Genomic DNA, 25,693 nt, shown 5'->3' on the forward strand with positions numbered 1-25,693 from the left:
TTTCCGAGATTTTTTAGCCTTTTTTAATTTCATTTTTCAAAAGTTACAGACGACACAAACGCTGCCACTCCGCGCGGACACGGGAGCCGTGCCAGTGTCGCAGAGTCAAACGTTCCAGACCGCTACGCGGAAAGCTACGATGTTGTGTCGACGACGACTAAGATGCCGATTGGGGCAAGAGGAATCCGCGATATCTATAACACTTCATAACAACATTTTTTAATATTTTTTGTTCCTGGGTAGGTAGTGTTATTTTCTAATTGCCTTAAAAGTGCAGACAGTGGCTATTATTGTCCACAAACTTTGCTTTTGTGTGACCAGGACAGCGATATTTTGAAATGTACCTATTTTCAATGAGAAAAAAAGGTTTAGATTTAAAGCTTTCGTGACTGCAGGGATTCATCTTCTTGGTTCTTTCGGTAAAGTCACGTAGAAGGGAAATAATAAAATAATAAAAATAAAACATAATAAAATTTCGATTTAAAGCTTTCGTGACTGCAGGGATTCATCTTCTTGGTTCTTTCGGTAAAGTCACGTAGAAGGGAAATAATAAAATAATACAAATAAAAGATAACAAAATAATTCTCACGACGTTTCAGCCACAACGCAAGAACCAAGAAGAGATAAAAAGGTGTTTACATAAAGTCCTGGTCACAAAAGCAAAGTTTGTAGGGAATAACAGCCACTTTCTATACCTTTTAGCCATAAGCAATTAGAAAAAAACACTTAATACCCAGGAACAAAAATTGTGTTACATAGTGTAATCAATCATATATATACTTCATAATCAACGTTTTTGTGTTTAGATCGCGTTATTTATAAATGTGTCGTAACCCTCCACCACCCGACACGGCCAATCAGTAAAAAAGTGTCACGTTTGACAAAAGACAAATAGTTCACTGCTTTAGCCCACCGGTGTGTTGAAGCGTGAAACCACAACAATTTACAATTTGAGTAGCGCGACGTTTTGCTGGTAATTGCATCCAGCATCATCGGGCAATTCGCCAGAATGCTGAGGCTCTGCTCTGTCTCCCGTTCTTATATAGAGCAGCAGCAGGGTGACGTCATCATTAACTCATTAACTCATCAGGTGCAACGATTTGGGGGGGGGGGGGGGGTTATTGTAATTATATACTACATTAGTATGATGACTAATGTAGTATATAATTACAATAATCAAAATAATGTCAGATTTGCCAAATGTTGTGGATTTGCTCTCCAACACGCAACCGGTTAGTTGCTGTACTCGAAACGAATTGGGCACGTTCTGTTCACGTGACAAACCTTACGATTTGGCCGTGTCGGGTGGTGGCGGGTTTAACGACACATTTATATTCTTTGGGTCTTTCGGTAAAGTCACGTAGATAGGTTCAAAGAAAGTAACAAAAACTACGACGTTTCGATCGCTTGTGTTGCGATCGAAACGTCGTAGTTTTTTGTTATTTTTAGTTATTTTCATTTGAACCTTTCTACGTGACTTTACCGAAAGCCCCAAAGAATATGAATTCCCGCAGTCACGAAAGCTTTCAGTCAAGACACATTCATATGTACGCGATCTAACCCAACAAAACCTCTTTAACGGACGATATTAGTCGCGTTAAACTAATCAAAACCACGATATTCCACAACCAACCCCTCCACCCTTGAGCTGATGTCGTCACTTACGCTACCGCTGCTGGACCTATTAAGTATCATACATTTACACTTCCCCTATGTTATCTTTATAGTGGCTAATATGGACTATGGTGATTATTCATGTTGTTGTTATGTTTGTATATTTACACTAAATTGTGGAGACCCAATGGCTCAGAGGTGCACAGAAGCAGACATCTCTTGGGTTCGAGTCCAGAGTTTCAGCCTCAAAACAAAGAGATTACAGCACCCATAGACTCACACAGAGACCCACAGACTCACACAGAGGCCCACAGACTCACACAGAGACCCACAGACTCACACAGAGACCCATAGACTCACACAGAGGCCCATAGACTCACACAGAGACCCAAAGACTCACACAGAGACCCATAGACTCACACAGAGACCCAAAGACTCCCACAAAGACCCATAGACTCACACAGAGACCCATAGACCCACACAGAGACCCATAGACCCACACAGAGACCCACAGACTCACACAGAGACCCATAGACTCACAGAGAGGATCATAGACTCAGACAGAGACCCACAGACTCACACAGAGACCCATACTCACACACAGACATACAAACACAGAGACAGAGTCACATAGACCTATAGACTCATAGAGACCCATAGACTCACATCGAGACCCATAGACTCACACAGAGACCCATAGACTCACGGAGAGGCTCATAGACTCAGACAGAGACCCACAGACTCACACATAGATCTGTCAGAGAAACCCACACCCAGAACTCGAACCCACGGTCTCAGTGATAATGGCTCAGTTTTTACGACACGGCCATTATCAACCACCCATGGATAGAGAGACACACCCAGACTCAGGGCTCAAATGCAGGCACTGAGCGTGACCTGACTCTGGGTCTTGTGAAGCGAAGTCCTGGAGCACATCTGGCCCAAAGGCCACATGAAATTAAGTTGGCGGCCACAGGAAATTAAGTCACAGGCCACAAGAATTGACGTCATGGGTCGTGAGAAATTAAGCCGCGGGCGACAAAAAATGTAGTCACAGGCCACAGGAAAATGAAGTCATTGGTAATAAGATTTGAGGTCATGGGCCGTAAGAATTTAAGTCACGGGTCGTGAGAATCGAAGTCATTGGCCACAGGAAATGAAGTCATTGGACACAGGAAATGACGTCATGGGCCACAGGAAATGACATCATGGGCCACAAGAAATTAAGTCATGGGTCATGAGAATTGAAGTCGTGGGCCGCAGAAAATTGAGTCATTAGCCACAGGAAATGAAGTCATTGGCCACAGAAAATGACATCATGGGCCACAGGAAATGACGTCATGGGCCACAGGAAATGAAGTCACGAGGTCATAAGAATTGAAATAATGGGTCATGAGAATTGAAGTCGTGGGCCGCAGGAAATTGAGTCATTGGCCACAGAAAATGACGTCATGGGCCACAGGAAATGACGTCATGGGCCACAGGAAATGATGTCATGGGCCACAGGAAATGACGTCATGGGCCACAGAAAATCAAGTCATGGGTCGTGAGAAATGAAGTCGCGGACCACAGGAAACAAAGTTAGGGGTCCTAACGAACGAAGTCGCGTGTGTCCCTCGTGTCGTCACCGTCTCTGCCCCCCCCCCGCCCCCCATCCATCCCACCCTCCCGCTAGTTGGAGATGTGGAGGCGGAACTCGACGCGGCCGATGAACTTGTCTCGGTTGTTTTCGTCCACGACCACGTTGGGTCCCGACAGGCGGCACACCACCTGCAGGTCGGTGTTGCGGGGCGGGTTCATGAACTGCACCGCCACCACGGGCTGACGGTAGCCACCCTGCGAGGGGTTGGGGGGGGGGGGCAAGGCAGGACGACGAAGAGGAGACGCGGAGGTAAGGGGATTTGGAATCGGGAGAGGGGAGATGCAGAGAGAGAGAGATGTAGGCACGGAGAGTAGGGGCACCCCCGGTGGCAGCTGTTGCTGTGCATCAGTCTGCTGCCAGTAGGGGTAGCGGTGATCGCTGCTGCTGTTGTGTGGGTCTAACCAAGGGGCACCCCCAGTGACAGCTGTCGCTGTGCATCAGTCTGCTGCCAGTAGGGGTAGCGGTGATCGCTGCTGCTGTGTGGGTCTAGCCTAGGGGCACCCCCAGTGGCAGCTGTCCCTGTGCATGAGTCTGCTGTCAGTAGGGGTAGCGATGATCGCTGCTGCTGTTGTGTGGGTCTAACCTAGGGGCACCCCCAGTGGCAGCTGTCCCTGTGCATGAGTCTGCTGCCAGTAGTGGTAGCGATGATCGCTGCTGCTGTTGTGTGGGTCTAACCAAGGGGCACCCCCAGTGACAGCTGTCGCTGTGCATCAGTCTGCTGCCAGTAGGGGTAGCGGTGATCGCTGCTGCTGCTGTTTGCGTCTAGCCTAGGGGCACCCCCAGTGGCAGCTCTCTCTGTGTGCACGAGTCTATTGGTAGGATGCGAAAGCTGCTGCTGCTGTACGTGCCATTGCAACTAGAAACAATTCATGTTGAACTGCTGCTGATGCTGATGCTGCTGCTGCTAGTGACGATAATGCTGATGATGCTAATGATAATGCCGCTGATGATGCCGTTGATGCTGATGCTGATGTTGGTGACGCTTCGCACACTCACGTCTGTTTTCTTGCCGTAGTAGGGGAAGTACATGGGGTCGAACTTGTTTTCAGGGTAGAAGTTCAGAGGTCCCAGGTCGATGTTTTTCTGGGAGTCATCATCATCAACAGCAGCAGCAGGGAGGCCACAACACGCACAGAAGCACACCCAGGTCAGGCTGTCTCCTAGAGCTGTCTCTCTCTGAGTCGTCCTCTCTCTCTCTCTGAGTCTCTCTCTCTGAGTCGTCCTCTCTCTCTCTGAGTCTCTCTCTCTCTGAGTCGTAATCTCTCTCTCTCTGAGTCTCTTTCTCTCTCTTTGAGTCTCTCTCTCTCTGAGTCGTCCTCTCTCTCTGAGTCGTCCTCTCTCTCTGAGTCGTAATCTCTCTCTCTGAGTCTCTTTCTCTCTCTTTGAGTCTCTCTCTCTCTGAGTCGTCCTCTCTCTCTCTGAGTCGTCCTCTCTCTCTCTGAGTCTCTCTCTGAGTCACCATCTCTCTCTGTGAGTCTCTCTCTCTCTGAGTTGTCCTCTCTCTCTCTCTGAGTCGTCCTCTCTCTCTCTCTGAGTCGTCCTCTCTCTCTGAGTCTCTCTCTCTGAGTCGTCCTCTCTCTCTCTGAGTCGCCCTCTCTCTCTCTCTCTCCGAGTCGCCCTCTCTCTCTCTGAGTCATCCTCTCTCTCTGAGTCGCCCTCTCTCTCTGAGTCTCTCTCTGAGTCACCCTCTCTCTCTGTGAGTCTCTCTCTCTCTGAGTCGTCCTCTCTCTCTCTCTCTCTGAGTCGTCCTCTCTCTCTCTCTCTCTGTGAGTTTCTCTCTCTGAGTCGTCCAGTCTCTCTCTCTGAGTCTCTCTCTGAGTCACCCTCTCTCTCTGTGAGTCTCTCTCTCTCTCTGAGTCGTCCTCTCTCTCTCTCTGAGTCGTCCTCTCTCTCTATCTCTGAGTCGTCCTCTCTCTCTCTCTGAGTCGTCCTCTCTCTCTCTCTGAGTCGCCCTCTCTCTCTCTGTGAGTCTCTCTCTCTCTCTGAGTCGCCCTCTCTCTCTGTGAGTCTCTCTCTCTCTGAGTCGCCCTCTCTCTCTGAGTCGTCCTCCCTCTCTCTCTGAGTCGTCCTCTCTCTCTGTGAGTCGTCCTCTCTCTCTCTCTGAGTCGTCCTCTCTCTCTGAGTCTCCCTCTCGCTATAAAAATTAACAACAATAACAAAGTGACAACCACTGCCTGCAAAACGTCTCGTCGTAGTCTCAGCCTGCGATTTAATCCATCAAGCATACATTTGTATATTACTTATGTATGGTATCATTATTTCTACGCAACATTACTATTCATATTATTGTTTACTTATTATATTACTTACAAAGTGATATAACTGTTATATAATTACATATTATGCACTATAAAATCTATAATTTTTGTATTTACTAGATGCATTATATACGATAATTATATCACTCCACTCCGTCATACCGCTGTGCAGTTGACGCTCGCCGGCATGTCGGTGTTCCCAGGCTTGTAGCCAATCACCTAAACAACAACAAGAAACAACAACAATAAACAACAATACACAACAACAATAAACAACAATACACAACAATATACAACAGTAAACAATAATAATAACACTGAGAGAGACACCGAGAGAGAGACACTGAGAGAGAGACAGACAGAGAGACAGGGAGACAGACAGAGAGAGCGAGACAGACAGAGAGAGAGAGACAGAGAGAGCGAGACAGACAGAGAGACAAGGAGAGAGAGAGACAGACAGAGAGAGAAAGAGAGACAGAGAGAGAGAGAGACACAGACAGACAGAGAGACAGAGAAACAGACAGAGAGAGAGACAGAGAAACAGACAGAGAGAGAGACAGACAGAGAGAGAGCTAGAGTGACGAGAGAGAGACACTGAGAGAGACACAGACAGATAGAGACAGACAGAGACAGCGAGACAGACAGAGAGACAGAGAAACAGACAGAGAAGCAGACAGACAGAGAGACAGAGAAACAGACAGAGAGAGAGACACACAGACAGACAGAGACAAACAGACAGAGACAGCGAGACAGACAGAGAGAGACAGACAGAGACAGAGTGACGAGAGAGAGACACTGAGAGAGACACAGACAGAGACAGACAGACAGAGATACAGACACAGAGAGACACAGACAGAGACAGTGAGACAGACAGAGAGAGACAGAGTGACGAGAGCGAGACACTGAGAGAGACACAGACAGACAGACAGAGAGACAGAGAGCAGCATCAATCAACAGCATCGACTCACGCGGTTGATCTTGACAAGCACGCACGGCTGACCGCTGGCGTAGCCATAGCTGAGGTCGTTCAGACCGGAGCAGTTCGCGAGCAGCGAGCGGTTAAAGTAGCATGGCAGGGGCATCGTGGTGAGCACGTGACCCACGGGGGAGCCCTGCTCATCGCGGAAGAATCCCGGAGTGCATCGAGGCCAATCCACCGACTGGTTGTCGTAGGCTGGGGGGAGATGGGAAGATGGGAAGAAAGTTTGAGAGATGGGGAGATGGGGAGAGAGATGGGGAGAGAGTTTGAGAGATGGGGAGATGGGGGGAGAGATGGGGAGAGAGATGGGAAGATGGGGGGAGAGATGGGGAGAAAGATGGGAAGATGGGAAGAAAGTTTGAGAGATGGGGAGAGAGATGGGGAGAGAGTTTGAGAGATGGGGAGATGGGGGGAGAGATGGGGAGAGAGATGGGAAGATGGGGGGAGAGATGGGGGAGAGATGGGGAGAGATGGGGAGATGGGGAGAGAGTTTGAGAGATGGGGGGAGAGATGGGGAGAGATGGGGGGAGAGAGTTTGAGAGATGGGGAGATGGGGGAAGAGATGGAGAGATGGGGGGGGAGATGGGGGGAGAGATGGGGAGATGGGGGAGAGATGGGGAGAGAGATGGGGAGAAAGATGGGAAGATGGGAAGAGAGTTTGAGAGATGGGGAGAGAGATGGGGAGAGAGTTTGAGAGATGGGGAGATGGGGGAAGAGATGGAGAGATGGGGGGAGAGATGGGGGGAGAGATGGGGAGATGGGGGGAGAGATGGGGGGAGAGAGGTTGAGAGAGGGGGAGATGGGGGAAGAGATGGAGAGATGGGGGGAGAGATGGGGGGAGAGATGGGGAGATGGGGGGAGAGATGGGGAGAGAGATGGGGAGAAAGATGGGAAGATGGGAAGAAAGTTTGAGAGATGGGGAGAGAGATGGGGATAGAGTTTGAGAGATGGGGAGATGGGGGAAGAGATGGAGAGATGGGGGGAGAGATGGGGGGAGAGATGGGGAGATGGGGGGAGAGATGGGGGGAGAGAGTTTGAGAGATGGGGAGATGGGGGAAGAGATGGGGAGATGGGGGGAGAGATGGGGGGAGAGATGGGGAGATGGGGGAGAGATGGGGAGAGAGATGGGGAGAAAGATGGGAAGATGGGAAGAAAGTTTGAGAGATGGGGAGATGGGGAGAGAGATGGGGAGAGAGTTTGAGAGATGGGGAGATGGGGGGAGAGATGGGGAGAGAGATGGGAAGATGGGGGGAGAGATGGGGGGAGAGATGGGGAGAGATGGGGAGATGGGGAGAGAGTTTTAGAGATGGGGGGAGAGATGGGGAGAGAGATGGGGAGATGGGGGGAGAGATGGGGAGAGAGAGAAATGGATGGTGACTTTTTTTTTGGCTTTTAAACAACTTTTATTGCCGCCAGCAGCAACAGCACTGGAGGCGATTCCGATTCGAAATACACAAAGTCACCAGCAACACAAATGAAAATAAACGCTACAAATCCACGCGCTGTGGCGCTAAAAGCACCGCTCACAACACACAAGAAAAGCCACGTGGTGGTGGTGGTTGTGGTGGTGGTGGTTGTGGTGGTGGTGGTCATCGCGCACGCCACGGTGACGAGCGAGCGCTTCAGAAGGTGAACACGAGGGTGCAGTGCACGCTGGTACAGAGAGAGGCTCTTCCGGCTCCCCAGCGTTCGTAGAAGACGCGCACAACACCGACATGTGTGTGGTACATGGCGTGCTCCAGCCGGAGCCTTAAGCAGGCCTCTGAACACTGGAAGCAGCACAGAGCAGCCGTCAGTGTAGAGGTCGCAAACGGGTTTTGATTCCTTACCCGTACCCGGCCGCACCAGGGTCGCAAACGGGTACCCGTACCCTACCCGTAACCGGCCGGGTACGGGTAGGGTACGGGTATCGGGTACCCGATTGCGACCTCTGGGATGAAGCCATGTTGCAGGCGCGGGTGGGTTGATTCTAGGAACTTGAATTGTGAGAAGAGACAAGACGTTGGGAAATGAGTGACAAACGGTGACTCACCAGTGACTCACGGCCTACCCGTACTCGTACCCGGCCGCACCAGGGTCGCAAACGGTTACCCGTACCCGTACCCGGCCAGGTACGGGTAGCCGGGTACGGGTAGGGTATGGGTATCGGGTACCCGATTGCGACCTCTGGGATGAAGCCATGTTGCAGGCGCGGGTGGGTTGATTCTAGGAACTTGAATTGTGAGAAGAAACAAGACGTTGGGAAATGAGTGACAAACGGTGACTCACCAGTGACTCACGGCCTACCCGTACCCGGCCGCACCAGGTTCGCAAACGGGTACCCGTACCCGGCCGGGTATGGGTAGCCGGGTATCGGGTAGGGTACGGGTATCGGGTACCCGGTTGCGACCTCTGCGTCAGTGTCACCCTCCAGCATCTTTTCTCTCGTTCTGTGCTTTACATTCTAGCCGAAGTGCACGAGTGGTGAGTAGCCAGTCAGGAGGCTGGAGTGCAGGGGCGGTTACTTCACTAGGGCGATTGGGCGACGCACCACCAATGTCATTCAACCACAGAGTCACGCTAGCCGTCACTGTGCCTCTGGATATAGTCCAATCAGCGTCATGTCATGTTCTGTGGAGTACCGCCTCTTTTTGGGCGATTTCACTCCGGCTGAGAATCGCCCCGAGTGGCCCCAGAGACTTACATTCAAAGATGTTTTTTTTTCGACCGGGGGGTGCTGCAATGCATTCTCTATGGCTTCCGGGAGGGCTCGCACTAACGTGCTTACGTCATCATACGTAAGCACGTTTCATCCAACAATATAATTTGTCGCCACCTAGTGGAATCTTTAATAAAAGAAACTTGAGTGGATTGTATTAATAGTGAGTATAGAAACAAACAAGATGTATTGTAAGAGTCACTTTATTTTTCATTAATATTAAAGAAGTGAAGTTGCCTTTACATGCTTAAGCTGTTAATTTATCCATTGCATGGGTGGACCTTATCCTTATCAATCATCCAGACATTTGCCCCCCCTGAGAGATTTTGCAGGAGCCGCCACTGCTGGCGGGCCTTGGTCTTGTGCCACAGCACGGATGCAGCGAGGATGGAGAGAGACGGGGAGATGGTTAGAAAGAGAGAGAGATGGGGAGAGAGATGAGTAGATGGAAAGAGAGAGAGATGGGGAGATGGCGAGAGAGATGGGGAGATGGAGAGAGACGGGGAGATGGTTAGAAAGAGAGAGAGATGGGGAGAGAGATGAGTAGATGGAAAGAGAGAGAGAAATGGGGAGATGGGGAGAGAGATGGGGAGATGGAGAGAGACGGGGAGATGGTTAGAAAGAGAGAGAGATGGGGAGAGAGATGAGTAGATGGAAAGAGAGAGAAATGGGGAGATGGGGAGAGAGATGGGGAGATGGAGAGAGACGGGGAGATGGTTAGAAAGAGAGAGAGATGGGGAGAGAGATGAGTAGATGGAAAGAGAGAGATGGGGAGATGGGGAGATGATTCAGGCGACTTGGTGGGGGGGGAGGGGAGACTTTGGTGACTCACTCTTGATGAAGGAGTCGAGAGACTGCGTGAATTTCGAGTAGGAGTCGCCACTGGAGATGTTGAAGAAGACGTCCAGATTCTCCGCACGCGGTCGGATCATCACTCCTGCAGCACGCGCCAGAAGCATCATCAGCATCATCAGCATCATCAGCAGCAGCATTATCATCATCAGCATCATCATCAGCAGCATCATTATCATCAGCATTATCAGCATCATCAGCAGCATCATCAGCAGCATCATCATCAGCAGCAGCAGGAGCATTATCAGCATCATCATCAGCAGCAGCAGCAGCATCAGCAACAGAATCAGCAGCAGCAGTATCATCAGCAGCAGCCGTAGCATTATCAGCATCATCATCAGCATCATCATCAGCATCATCAGCCTCATCATCAGCATCATCAGCAGCATTATCAGCAGCATTATCAGCAGCAGCATCAGCATTATCAGCATCATCAGCAGCATCATCATCAGCAGCAGCATTATCAGCAGCATCATCAGCATCAGCAGCAGCATCAGCAGCAGCATCAGCAGCATCATCAGCATCATCAGCAGCAGCATCATCAGCAGCAGCAGCATCATCGTGAGCATCATCATCATCTGCAGTATCATCATCAGCAACATCACCAGCAGCAGCATCAGTAACATGGTGAGCATCATCAGCAGCAGCATCATCATCATCGTCAGCAGCAGCATCGTCAGCAGCAGCATCGTCAGCAGCAGCATCATCTGCAGCATCATCATCAGCAGCATCATCATCATCATCATCAGCAGCAGCATCATCATCATCATCAGCAGCATCATCATCAGCAGCAGCAGCATCATCATCATCAGCAGCAGCATCATCATCATCAGCAGCAGCAGCATCATCATCATCATCTGCAGCATCATCATCATCAGCAGCAGCATCATCAGCAGCATCATCATCATCAGCAGCATCATCATCAGCAGCAGCATCATCATCAGCAGCAGTATCATCATCATCTGCAGCATCATCATCATCTGCAGCATCATCATCATCTGCAGCATCATCATCATCAGCAGCATCATCATCATCAGCAGCAGCATCATCAGCAGCATCAGCATCATCAGCAGCAGCATCATCAGCAGCATCATCATCAGCAGCATCATCAGCATCATCATCAGCAGCATCAGCATCATCAGCAGCAGCATCGTCAGCAGCAGCATCGTCAGCATCATCATCATCATCTGCAGTATCAGCATCATCAGCAGCATCATCATCATCATCAGCAGCATCATCATCATCAGCAGCATCATCATCATCAGCAGCATCATCAGCAGCAGCAGCATCATCGTGAGCATCATCATCATCTGCAGTATCATCATCAGCAACGTCATCAGCAGCAGCATCAGTAACATGGTGAGCATCATCATCAGCATCATCATCATCATCATCTGCAGCATTATCAGCAGCGATGATCAGAGTGTAAGTGACCCGGGCTGGTTGTGAGTGTACGTGCCAGGGTTCTGGACGCGGTCCTGGTACTTGGGTCTCTCGTCACTGATCGTCTGCAGCATCACCCACATGGTGAAGGCGAACATCGCGGCCAGGAAGAGGTAGAAGATGATGTAGTAGCCGATGATGAGGGCTGTGGGCACGAGGTGGAGGAGGAGGTGGAGTAGGAGGAGGGGCACACACGTATGTATTGTTCACGGTTAATGCTGTACACACACACACACACCGTGCCAGTATTAACCAGGCTTGCCGCTCATTTCGAACCGTGACAGTGATAGGGTTTGGGGTAGAGATAGCGGCAGCGATAGTGACAGGGGTCGTGATAGGGGTAGAGATAGGGGTAGTGATAGGGGTAGCGATAGGGGTAGCGATAGTGACAGGGGTCGTGATAGCGGTAGCGATAGGGGTAGAGATAGGGGTAGAGATAGGGGTAGTCTGTAGGGGTAGCGATAGGGGTAGTGATAGGGGTAGTCTGTAGGGGTAGCGATAGGGGTAGTGATAGGGGTAGTGATAGGGGTAGTGATAGGGGTAGTCTGTAGGGGTAGCGATAGGGGTAGTGATAGGGGTAGTGATAGGGGTAGTGATAGGGGTAGTCTGTAGGGGTAGCGATAGGGGTAGTGATAGGGGTAGTGATAGGGGTAGTGATAGGGGTAGCGATAGGGGTAGCGATAGGGGTAGCGATAGGGGTAGCGATAGGGGTAGCGATAGGGATAGTGATAGGGGTAGCGATAGGGGTAGTGATAGGGGTAGTGATTGGGGGCAGTGATAGGGGTAGTGATAGGGGTAGTCTATAGGGGTAGTCTATAGGGGTAACGATAGGGGTAGTGATAGGGGTAGCGATTGGGGGCAGTGATAGGGGTAGTCTATAGGGGTAGTCTATAGGGGTAGCGATAGGGGTAGTGATAGGGGTAGTCTATAGGGGTAGCGATAGGGGTAGAGATAGGGGTAGTGATAGGGGTAGTGATTGGGGTAGTGATAGGGGTAGTGATAGGGGTAGCGATAGGGGTAGCGATAGGGATAGTGATAGGGGTAGTGATTGGGGGCAGTGATAGGGGTAGTGATAGGGGTAGTCTATAGGGGTAGTCTACAGGGGTAGTCTATAGGGGTAACGATAGAGGTAGTGATAGGGGTAGTGATAGGGGTAGCGATAGGGGTAGTCTATAGGGGAACCTCCCAGCGGCAATTGCTAGAAATCATATATATTTAGAATTATGATTTTGTTAAGATTAACATAAAAACGTCTATAACACCGTTCCTTCACCACGTGCCAACTTCATTGAGCGGGGAGTTTCGTGTGGTGGAGGCATCGACGGCGCCACATCTATTTCCATTGTTGTAATAGGTTTTTACCCTTTCAACTGGTACAAAAACTGACACCTTTATACAAGGCATCATGTTTGCAATAACCACAACACAAGCAGTCAAAATGCAAACAAAAAGAAACAACTCTGATAACGATATGCATCATGATAATGATATGCATCATCATTATCAGAGTTGTTTCTTTTTGTTTGCATTTTGACTGCTTGTGTTGTGGTTATTGCAAACATGATGCCTTGTATAAAGGTGTCAGTTTTTGTACCAGTTGAAAGGGTAAAAACTTATTACTATATTTTGTATAAAGGTGTCAGTTTTTGTACCAGTTGAAAGGGTAAAAACCTATTACTATATGTTGCCACTGGTAAAGGAGATGTCTCATAGTGTAAATGCTTACCCCGAGCTCTCAATACTCTGATAGTGCACTGTGTTTGAGTTGTACGCCTTTTGGCGTCATCTGGTCCAACACCAATGGAGACTAGGCTCTAAGAAAAGCTGTCTCGGGTGTGGACCAATCAACTTCAAGGACAGTGCATATCATTATCATCATCATCAGAGTTAAATTTCGATTTAAAGCTTGTTTTATTATGTTTTATCTTTATTATTTTATTACTTCCCTTCTACGTGACTTTACCGAAAGAACCAATAAGATCATCAGAGTTGTTTCTTTTTGTTTGCATTTTGACTGCTTGTATTGTGGTTATTGCAAACATTATGCCTTGCGTAAAGGTGTCAGTTTTTGTACCAGTTGAAAGGGTAAAAACCTGTTACTATATTTTGCCACTGGTAAAGGAGATGTCTCATAGTATTTCCATTGTTGTTAAATGACGCGATCATTTTGACCTCCCCCCGACATCACCCCCCCCCCCCCAAGCTGGTCCCGCAAAAACATAAGTCAATTACCAACCTCCCCCGTGGATTGTCAACAAGCCGGTTCTTCTCGAACTCCAATCAGTGAAACAATGCGCCCGCAAATGCCTCCTCCACACAACACGGGCGCCCTGTAAGGTAAGTAGCCTCTAGCTGACTGCAGGGGCAAGTGATGTTAGCAGTAGCGAGTAGCAGCGTCTATACACAGACAAAGATCCCCCGTGTAGCCTCTAACAGACTGCGGGGGCAAGTGCTGTTAGCAGTAGCGAGTAGCAGCGCCTATGCACAGACAAAGATCCCCCGTGTAGCCTCTAACAGACTGCGGGGGCAAGTGCTGTTAGTAGTAGCGAGTAGCAGCGCCTATGCACAGACAAAGATCCCCCGTGTAGCCTCTAACAGACTGCGGGGGCAAGTGCTGTTAGTAGTAGCGAGTAGTAGCAGCGCCTATGCACAGACAAAGATCCCCCGTGTAGCCTCCAGCAGACTGCAGGGGCAAGTGCTGTTAGTAGTAGCGAGTAGTAGCAGCGCCTATGCACAGACAAAGATCCCCCGTGTAGCCTCTAGCTGACTGCAGGGGCAAGTGATGTTAGCAGTAGCGAGTAGTAGCAGCGCCTATACACAGACAAAGATCCCCCGTGTAGCCTCCAGCAGACTGCAGGGGCAATTGCACCCTGGGGCTAAACGTCTCAAGGGTTTAAATATCTTGAGTTTAAATGTCCACACGCTCACGGGCGCTCACACAAACCACACCACGCCCCGCGTGGACACAGAGCCCTGTTCGATCTCTCTCTTCTCTCTCTCCTCTCTTGTCTTCAGGGTAATGATGATGATACTCCATTGGGACCTCATTTGCCAGTAAAAAATATGATAATTGTTTTTTTTACTCTTCTATCTGGCAACAAAACTGACACTTTTTTTTTTACACGGAGTCATGTTTGCTTACCCCGAGCTCTCATACTCTGATGGTGCATTGTCTTTGAGTTGTACACCTTTTGGCGTCATCTGGTCCAACACCATGTGAGACTAGGCTCTAAGGAAAGCTGTCTCGGGTGTGGACCAATCAACTTCAAGGACAGTGCATACATTATCAGAGTTATGTTTTTGTTTGCATTATGACTGTAGGTATTGTGGTCTATGCAAACATGACTCCTTGTAAAAAAAGGTGTCAGTTTTGTTGCCAGATAGAAGGGTAATAAAACCATTATTATTATAATAATGATACTCTTATTTTTGCTACCAACGTAAAGTCACGTAGGTAGAAACAATTCTACCGAAAGAACCAAAGAGTATGGATTCCTGCAGTTACAAAAGCGTCAAATCAATAATGGTAATCATTGTGTACATTTTGACTTAAAACTTTTTTTATTTTCTTTCCGCCCGATGAAGACCGCTTGTGTTGCGATCGAAACGTCGTGGGTTTTTTGCTCTTATTAATTTCAATTTATGTTTATTTATATATTTTCAATTGATTATTTTTGTTAAATTAAATGTAACAAAAAATATTAGCATTTTTTTATGTATTTGTATTTTTACTTTTCTATTTACGTGACTTTACCGAAAGCACCAAGAATATAATAAATGTGTAGCCTCCGGGAAGGGAGGGAGGGGATCGTGGGGCGGGTGGGAGATCTTATCAGCAGCGGTGATCCGGCTGCAGCCGATCCGGACCGCTCACCACAACAAAGGAGTGGGGGGAGGGAGGGGAGAGAAGGAGGGAGAATCTGTGGATAGTGCTGAGTCTGTGGGCAGTGCTGAGTCTATGGGCTGAGTCTATGGGCAGTGCTGAGTCTATGGGCAGTGTTGAGTTTATGGTGCAGTGTTGAGTCTATGGTCTGAGTCTATGGGCAGTGCTGAGTCTATGGGCTGAGTCTATGGGCTGAGTCTATGGGCAGTGCTGAGTCTATGGGCAGTGTTGAGTTTATGGTGCAGTGTTGAGTTTATGGTCTGAGTCTATGGGCAGTGCTGAGTCTATGGGCTGAGTCTATGGGCAGTGCTGAGTCTATGGTGCAGTGTTGAGTTTATGGTGCAGTGTTGAGTCTATGGGCAGTGTTGAGTCTATGGGCAGTGTTGAGTTTATGGTGCAGTGTTGAGTCTATGGTGCAGTGCTGAGTCTGTGGGCAGAGTCTATGGGCAGTGCTGAGTCTATGGGCTGAGTCTATGGGCTGTGCTGAGTCTATGGGCAGTGCTGAGTATATGGGCAGTGCTGAGTCTATGGGCTGAGTCTATGGGCAGTGCTGAGTCTATGGGCTGAGTCTGTGGGCAGTGCTGAGTCTATGGGCTGAGTCTATGGGCAGTGCTGAGTCTATGGGCAGTGCTGAGTCTATGGGCAGTGCTGAGTCTATGGGCTGTGTCTGTGGGCAGTGCTGAGTCTATGGGCTGTGTCTATGGGCAGTGCTGAGTCTATGGCTGAGTCTATGGGCAGTGCTGAGTCTATGGGCTGAGTCTATGGTTTAGTGCTGAGTCTATGGGCTGAGTCTATGGGCAGTGCTGAGTCTATGGGCTGAGTCTATGGGCAGTGCTGAGTCTATGGGCTGAGTCTATGGGCTGTGCTGAGTCTATGGGCAGTGCTGAGTCTATGGGCAGTGCTGAGTCTATGGGCAGTGCTGAGTCTATGGGCAGTGCTGAGTCTTTGGGCAGTGCTGAGTCTATGGGCAGTGCTGAGTCTGTGGGCAGTGCTGAGTCTATGGGCAGTGCTGAGTCTGTGGACAGTGCTGAGTCTATGGGCAGCTGTGAGTCTATGGGCAGTTTTGAGTCTATGGGCAGTGTTGAGTCTGTGGGCAGTGTTGAGTCTGTGGGCAGTGTTGAGTCTATGGGCAGTGTTGAGTCTATGGTGCAGTGTTGAGTCTATGGGCAGTGTTGAGTCTATGGGCAGTGTTGAGTTTATGGTGCAGTGTTGAGTCTATGGGCAGTGTTGAGTCTATGGGCAGTGTTGAGTCTATGGTGCAGTGTTGAGTCTATGGGCAGTGTTGAGTCTATGGGCAGTGTTGAGTTTATGGTGCAGTGTTGAGTCTATGGGCAGTGTTGAGTCTATGGTGCAGTGTTGAGTCTGTGGGCAGTGTTGAGTCTGTGGGCAGTGTTGAGTCTATGGGCAGTGTTGAGTCTATGGGCAGTGTTGAGTCTATGGTGCAGTGTTGAGTCTATGGGCAGTGTTGAGTCTATGGTGCAGTGTTGAGTCTATGGGCAGTGTTGAGTCAATGGGCAGTGTTGAGTTTATGGTGTAGTGGTGAGTCTATGGGCAGTGTTGAGTCTATGGGCAGTGTTGAGTCTATGAGTAATGCATCTGTTGGCAGTTGTGGTGTAAATAATGACAACAACAACAACACGTGCGTTGTGTATGTGGCCTTAAAAGGATAGAGACAAATATATACAGGGTGGCCCAAAAGTCAGGACACATAAAGTTATTAACATTACACGAGTTTACACCATTTGAACCTCATTTGCCAGTAAAAATATGATAATTGTTTTTTTACCCTTCTATCTGGCAACAAAACTGACACCTTTTTTTCATATTTTTTTACTGGCAAATTAGGTTCCAATAGTGTAAATGCTTACCCCGAGCTCTCATACTCTGATGGTGCATTGTCTTTGAGTTGTGCGCCTTTTGGCGTCATCTGGTCCAACACCATGTGAGACTAGGCTCTAAGGAAAGCTGTCTCGGGTGTGGACCAATCAACTTCAAGGACAGTGCATGCATTATCAGAGTTGTGTTTTTTGTTTGTATTATGACTGCAGGTATTGTGGTCTATGCAAACATGACTCCTTGTAAAAAGGTGTCAGTTTTGTTGCCAGATAGAAGGGTAAAAAAACAATTATCATTACACGAGTTTATTGTATTGCATTAGAAGGTGTCCACACTGAGCTGTCACATGATGAGAGCTCAAAGAAGTTGCGGCTCATCATCATCATTGCGTGGACATTTATAGCAGTATCCAAATACTTTAAAACGCGTGGTGATGTTGATTCTAAATGTGCGAGGTAGTTAACATCTCCTAGCCACCGTGATGATGAGAGAGAGACGCAGACTCCAAATATACAGCAGCAGCAGCAGGCGTCGTCAGGGTCGGGGATCGAACCCACGAACTCCTGTATACCAGGCGAGGTAGTTAACATCTCCTAGCCACCGTGATGATGAGAGAGAGACGCAGACTCCAAATATACAGCAGCAGCAGCAGGCGTCGTCAGGGTCGGGGATCGAACCCACGACCTCCTGCATACCAGGCGAGGTAGTCAACATCTCCTAGCCACCGTGATGATGAGAGAGAGAGAGACGCAGACCCCAAATATACAGCAGCAGGCGTCGTCAGGGTCAGGATCGAACCCACGAACTCCTGTATACCAGGCGAGGTAGTCAACATCTCCTAGCCACCGTGATGATGAGAGAGAGAGAGAGACGCAGACCCCAAATATACAGCAGCAGGGGTCGTCAGGGTCGGGATCGAACCCACGAACTCCTGTAGACCCGGCGAGCTAGTTAACATCTCCTCGCCACCAAGTTCTGTATGCATGTAAAGTGCTGTGTGTATATAAAGTTACGTATGCATGTAAAGTGTTGTATGCATGTAAAGTGCTGTGTGTATGTAAAGTGCTGTGTATGCATGTAAAGTGTTGTATGCATGTAAAGTGATGTGTGCATGTAAACTGCTGTGTGTATGTAAAGTTATGTATGCATGTAAAGTGCTGTGTGTGCGTGCGTGCCATCTCACCCCAGCTGGTCCCGGTTCGACCCAGGAACTCCCTGGTACGCGGATTCCACAGGAAGGTTCTCCAAGAGGCGAGCGATTCGCGGGCGCGAACTCCGCGGGTTTTCTTGTCGTTCGCCATTGGTGAACTCCTGCTCCGGACCACGTGGTTGAAGGAACAAGGGCAATTGTTTTAACACGTGGTCGTAATACCGTGTCAATGCACTACTCTATACACTACACTACTATACACTACGCTATACACTACACTATACACTACACACTACACTACTAAATACTACACTACTATACACTACAATACAGTACACTACACTACTATACACTACACTAAACACTACACTATATACTACACTACTATACCCTATACCAATATACACTACACTATACACTGCATTACTATACACTACACTACTATACACGACACTATACACTACACTACTATACACTACAATACAGTACACACTACTATACACTACACTATACACTACACTAAACACTACACTATATACTACACTACTATACCCTATACCAATATACACTACACTATACACTGCATTACTATACACTACACTACTATACACTACACTATACACTACTATACACTACACTTTACACTACACTACTATACACTACAATACAGTACACACTACTATACACTACACTACTATACACTACACTATACACTACACTGCTATACACTATACTATACACTACACTATACACTACACTATACACTACAATACACTACACACTATACTACTATACACTACACGATTATCCACTATACCATACACTACACCAGTATACACTACACGACTATACACTGCACTACTATACAACACCACTTTACACTGCACTTCTATACACCACTACTATACATTACACTACTATACCATGCTTGTCAACCCATACAGTTTACCCCATATTCTTGCACGGGAAAATTGAGTTTTAAAGTCCAATACGGATACAAATATGTATTTAGATAATTGCTTGTCTATTTGTTTGTGTTTCACCCATGTGATGGAACTTTGTAGGATGAACGTTGAGATTTGTAAGTGGCACAGGGTGACCAATACAGTCCAAATTGGTCTGTAATAAGCTATGGCACTAATAAGTGGTTAACAGATATATATTAATGTAGTGTATAGTACTATGGGAACCTCATTTGCCAGTAAAAATATGATATTTGTTTTTCACACTTCTATCGTCATCTGGTCCAACCCATGTGAGACTAGGCTCTAAGGAAAGCTGTCTCGGGTGTGGACCAATCAACTTCAAGGACAGTGCATACATTATCAGAGTTATGTCTTTTGTTTGTATTATGACTGCAGGTATTGCGGTCTATGCAAACATGACTCCTTGTAAAAAGGTGTCAGTTTTCTTGCCAGATAGAAGGGTAAAAAACCAATTATCATAGTGTATAGTAGTGTATTTTTGTACAGTAGTGTAGTGTATAGTAGTGTATTTTCAGTTCAGTTCATTTTCAGTTCATTTATTGGGTATAGCCCTGTGAGCCATTCGGCTCTTGAATCGGGTGCAAACGCACCAAATAAAAAACGTGAACAAAAAAACATCTTAAAGCGACCGCACGCAACAGAAAAATCTAGGGAAAAAACAGCAACGTCTTCCAGAAAAAGCACCGTTATCAATGCTGTGTGCAAAAATCCCAGTGGGATGCAAGTCAAACAATAACAACCATGAGATACTTTAGATTAAAGTTATCAGTATAACTCTGCACAACAACAAACAAATATAGCTAAACCAAAACTATTTCGAAATCACCAAAACAAAGTTATAAAAACAACGTAACAGTGATCATACGAACTATAATTCAAATTTAACAATAAACATCATACACATAACATGTACGACCAAACTTTGCAGCCATAGCTGGCAGCATTAGTCACTCCATAACAGCAGAAGTATCAGTCGGAGTATCAACAATTTTTCAATGCACCTTTAAAGATCAGCACTCTATAATCAAAACTCAAGATCATACTCTGCAGTGGTCATCAGGAGCGATACATTTGATTTCAGGCAATGAATAGCAGTGGCAGTTAGGGGTGTACAACTCCTCTAGAGCAGTTTTGAGTGAAGATCTCTCACAGTGATCCAAGTTGCAGCTTATTGTCGACAGCATTCCAGACCCTGGGGGCATCAATAGCAAAGGCCCTTCCTCCAGTATTTGTACGGCAATAAGGAATGTGAAGCTGGTAAATGAGCGAAGACCTTAGGTCACATTTGTTCTTCGAAACAGTGAGGAGATCCAGCAGGTAATCTGCGGATTGTAGTGTAGTGGATAGTATTGTAGTGTATAGCAGTATATAGTAGTGTTCAATAGTGTAGTGTATAATAGTGTAGTGTATAACAGTGTATAGTAGTGTAGTGTAAAGTGTATAGTAGTGTATTGTGTTCAGTAGTGTAGTGTATAATAGTGTAATGTATAGTGTAGTGTATACTAGTGTAGTGTATAGTAGTGTAGTGTAGAGTGTATAGTTGTCTGAATTGGTCTGTAATAAGTTAGGGCACTGATAAGGGGTTGACAGGTTTGTGGTAGTGTAGTGTATAATAATGTAGTGTATAGTGTAGTGTATAGTAGTGTAGTGTATACTGGTGTAGTATATAGTAGTGTAGTGTATAGTAGTGTAGTGTATAGTAGTGTAGTGTATAGTAGTGTAGTGTATAGTGTAGTGTATAGTCGTGTATTATATATAGTAGTCTGAATAGGTCTGTAGTAAGGTAGGTCATTGATAAGGGCTCTCAGGACCCAATGTTATCCATGAATCGAGGATTGCTTTGGTTAGATCGCGTTCAAATATATTAGTAACTGAATCACAACAGGACAAAGATCCCCCGGGTAGCCTCTAACAGACTGTTGGGGCAAGTGCTGTTAGTAGCGAGTAGCAGCACCTATACACAGACAAATATCCCCCGTGTAGCCTTAACAGACTGTCGGGGCAAGTGCTGTTAGCGAGCAGCGCCTATGAAGGCCGGAACGGCACACGAGGGGTTTGGTGGTCAGCACCACGCCCGACCGCCTTTGTCTCCCCAGTGGCGATGTTTGCTACACATCGCACCGGGTACTCATTTGAGGCTGAGTCGACCTAGGGGAGCACCCCCAGGACCGGGTTCAGAGAATCGTCACCGGTGTTGGATTCGCGAGCGGGAATCGAACCCGGGTCGCCAGCCGGCGGAGCGTGGCGCTAACCGCTGCGCCACCGCTCCCCAAACCCACTCACCACCACTACTCGATGCGTTGATTTGTGAAAGTTGTTGTGGGTTTTTTTGTTATTTAAAAACAAACTCTCCAACGCACGCAGCCGGTTCTAGTGCAGAGATAAGTAAAGACAAGGTCGTAAATATAATGTTCAAAGATGCTCTTAATGTCGCTATAAAATAGATTTCTGTTAAAGTGATTGTGGTTATGGTTGTACTTTATTAATGCCTAATCTCTGCCATTACATACGATGAAACAAGAAAAGGTAAAAAAAAACAGAGCAATGTAATACAATACACTATTAGACATTATTGTGAATAATTAATAAAAAGTCCATCCTATGTGTTAGTGAATTTTTTAAAATACTTTAGGCAGGAAATTCGTTTTCAAATTTAGATTTATTTTTTTTTCTGGGGGAGGGACCCCCTTGAAGATTTGGTCCCCCCCAATGTTGAGTCCGTGGCTACGACCTTTAAGTAAAAGAACCTGTCACGACTTGTTGACTCGACAGCGAACCATCGACTTTGCCAATTGTCTGTGTGGTGGTGATGGAACGACTCACAGCATCGATATCATTGACGCGATCTAAAAACTAAAAACAAGTATAACCCATAAAAACAAAGTTTTTCACTATAAATCCTTTATATGCGTGGCGGCTAGAGTCCTCTCGTCCTCTGGCTTGAGATGGCTGACATCTATGGGTCAGATGATTGTCTGCCAGTATTAAGCAATTGGTAATTAAATATTTAATTTGTTTTCCCTAAACAGTGTAAAATTTTTGAAAAAAAATTTCACGAACATTAATTGTCTCGCACAACGAGTCTGTGTGCAAAATGTCAGCTCGATTGGATCATGGGAAGTGGGTTAAAAAACGACCGAAAGATTTGCACGGTCGTAAGCAAGCAAGCAAGCACGCAAGCAAGCAAGCAAGCGAACTTAATATAAAGAATTTAATAATAAAAACTCACGAAAACTGAGGATAGCTTTGTAGCACCCGAGCGCAGTAAAAACAGGCGTTGTGTTCAGCTTTCACTTAGCCAGCCTTGCTGCACCCCCAATCGTTGACAAAACAAAGGCATGGTGATGTTAATCATGTAAATAGTAATGTTAATCATGTTGATAGTAATGTTAACAATGAGTACAAAGGAGGTTTTATGCAGACAAAGTGAGCTGTGAGTTACGTTGCCACGTGGCTTAATTTGTGTTTTCGATTACCTTCTAAACACTAAAGACTACTATACACTGCACTATACACTACACTATACACTGCACTATACACTACACTATACACTGCACTATACACTGCACTATACACTACACTATACACTACACTATACACTACACTACTATACACTACTACATACTAAACATTACACTATACACTACATTATACACTACTATACACTCCCATACACTATACACTACACTATATACTACATTACTCTACACTACACTATATACTACACTACTATACACTACTATACATGACACTACTATACACTACACTATACACTACTATACACGACACTAGTATACACTACACTATACACTACACTATACACTACACTACTATACACTACACTATACACTACACTATACACTACTATACACTACACTATACACTACACTATACACTACACTACTATACACTACACTACTATACACTACACTACTATACACTACACTATACACTACACTACTTTACATTACACTATACACTACACTATACACTACACTACTATACACTACACTATACACTACACTATACACTACACTATACACTACACTATACACTACACTACTATACACTACACTACTATACACTACACTACTATACACTACACTACTATACAGTACACTATACACTACACTATACACTACACTACTATACAGTACACTATACACTACACTATACACTACACAACTATACACTACACTACTATACACTACACTACTATACACTACTATACACTACACTACTATACACTACTCTATACACTACACTACTCTATACTATACTACTATAGACTACACTACTATACACTACACTACTATACACTACGCTATACACTACACCACTATACACTACACCCAGGTTAAGAACGACCGCTCTAATCGTTCTCTTGCACCCGGCGTTGAACCGCTCTGTTCATAATTCACTGCGTAACAAAAACAATCTTTATTTTTGTTCCTGGGTAGTAAGTGTTATTTTCTAATTGCTTATGCCTCAAAAGTACAGAAAGTGGCTATTATTGCCCACAAACTTTGGCTTTGTGACCAGGCCAGTGATCATTTTTGAAATGTACCTATTGTCAATGAGAAAACGTGTGTATTTATATCATTCCTTCACGTAAAATCCTGGTCACAAAAGCAAAGTTTGCGGGGGAATAACAGCCGTTTTCTATTACTTTTTAGGCATAAGAAATTAGAAAATAACACTTGCTACCCAGGAACAAAAACCGTGTTACATAGCGGTATAATGTAACTCGCTAACACCCTTCGCCGCTTGCTGGAAATCCGCTATGATCTCCCCCACAATATGAGAGATACCCAGACCCAGGGCTCGAACCCAGGTGATTCAGCAGTAATGTCTCAACATATCCAACACGGCCACTATGATCTCTCCAACACTATAAGAGACACCCAGACCCAGGTGATTCAACAGGCCTGTCTCAAAATATCTGACACGGCCACTATGATCTCCCCCACACTATGAGAGACACCCAGACCCACCCCACACTATAGGAGACACCCAGAACCCAGGTGATTCAACAGGCCTGTCTCAAAATATCTGACACGGCCACTATGATCTCTCCAACACTATAAGAGACACCCAGACCCAGGTGATTCAACAGGCCTGTCTCAAAATATCTGACACGGCCACTATGATCTCCCCCACACTATGAGAGACACCCAGACCCAGGTGATTCAGCAGGACTGGCTCAACATATCTGACACGGCCACTATGATCTCCCCCACAATATGAGAGATACCCAGACCCAGGGCTCGAACCCAGGTAATTCAGCAGTACTGTCTCAAAATATCCAACACGGCCACTTTGATCTCCCCACACTATAGGAGACACCCAGAACTCAGGTGATTCAGCAGCCCTGTCTCAAAATATCTGACACGGCCACTATGATCTCCCCACACTATAGGAGACACCCAGAACCCAGGTGATTCAGCAGGCCTGTCTCAAAATATCTGACACGGCCACTATGATCTCCCCACACTATAGGAGACACCCAGAACCCAGGTGATTCAGCAGGCCTGTCCCAAAATATCTGACACGGCCACTATGATCTCCCCACACTATAAGAGACACCCAGACCCAGGTGATTCAGCAGGACTGGCTCAGCGTTTCCGACACGATCTCTGCCACCTGCAACTTTCGCCGCTCCATCACCCTAATCGTTACCTGTGGCGCGGACTTCAGAAGCCTCGGATCTGTGGGACGCGCGCGCAGAATAGGATGTCTAGATAGGTAGGCGTGTGAGTGCGTGTGTGTGTGTATATATACCTGGTCAGGGCGTGGGAGTATGGTGGTGGTGGTGGGGGTGGTATGCGTAGGTAGGGGACAAGAGGTACCCGCACCACGGGAAAGGTGATTGACCTCTTACAATGACTACCCTGATCTCGCTGGAACTGGAATGGGTGGCAACAATGGGGACAACATGGAAATTGAGACTCGAGGCGATGTTAATGCCTGCGCGGGGTGTCTGTGTGTGTGTGTGTGTGTCGGTGTGTGTGTCTGTGTGTGTGTGTGTTGGTGTGTGTGTTGGTGTCTGTGTGTTTGTCGGTGTGTGTGTTTGTGTGTGTGTCGGTGTGTGTATCGGTGTGTGTGTGTGTGTGTTGGTGTGTGTGTGTCTGTGTGTGTGTGTCGGTGTGTGTCTGTGTTGGTGTGTGTGTGTGTGTCTGTGTGTGTGTGTCGGTGTGTGTCGGTGTGTGTGTGTGTTGGTGTGTGTGTTGGTGTGTGTGTGATTTTTTTTTTCGGTATGTGTCGGTGTGTGTATGTGTCGGTGTGTATATGTGTCGGTGTGTGTGTGTCGATGTGTGTCTGTGTGTGTCTGTGTATTGTGTCGGTGTGTATG

At 46.9% G+C, this 25,693-nt stretch overlaps 1 protein-coding gene across 2 annotated transcripts; it reads right to left on the reverse strand.

Moving 5' to 3' along the window:
* On the reverse strand, nucleotides 1-25,125 carry LOC133360945 (sodium/potassium-transporting ATPase subunit beta-2-like). 2 transcript variants are annotated; one of them, XM_061579831.1, is made up of 8 exons: nucleotides 25,021-25,125; nucleotides 18,389-18,516; nucleotides 11,503-11,631; nucleotides 10,024-10,128; nucleotides 6,483-6,688; nucleotides 5,677-5,733; nucleotides 4,253-4,339; nucleotides 1-3,450 (listed from the first exon to the last, which is right to left on the reverse strand). In XM_061579831.1, the coding sequence occupies exons 2-8, from the start codon at nucleotides 18,504-18,506 to the stop codon at nucleotides 3,286-3,288; spliced, it is 867 nt and encodes a 288-aa protein (XP_061435815.1). In that variant the 5' UTR covers nucleotides 18,507-18,516; nucleotides 25,021-25,125; the 3' UTR covers nucleotides 1-3,285. The 2 variants fall into 2 exon arrangements, with proteins under 2 accessions (XP_061435815.1, XP_061435816.1); XM_061579832.1 differs by lacking the exon at nucleotides 25,021-25,125 and adding an exon at nucleotides 22,571-22,592.
* Between the last annotated feature and the right edge of the window lie 568 nt (nucleotides 25,126-25,693).

The sequence above is a fragment of the Lethenteron reissneri genome, chromosome 70 (genome assembly GCF_015708825.2).
Source record: "Lethenteron reissneri isolate LAM-NWPU_2019-01 chromosome 70, ASM1570882v1, whole genome shotgun sequence".
NCBI classification, from domain to species: Eukaryota; Metazoa; Chordata; class Hyperoartia; order Petromyzontiformes; family Petromyzontidae; genus Lethenteron; species Lethenteron reissneri.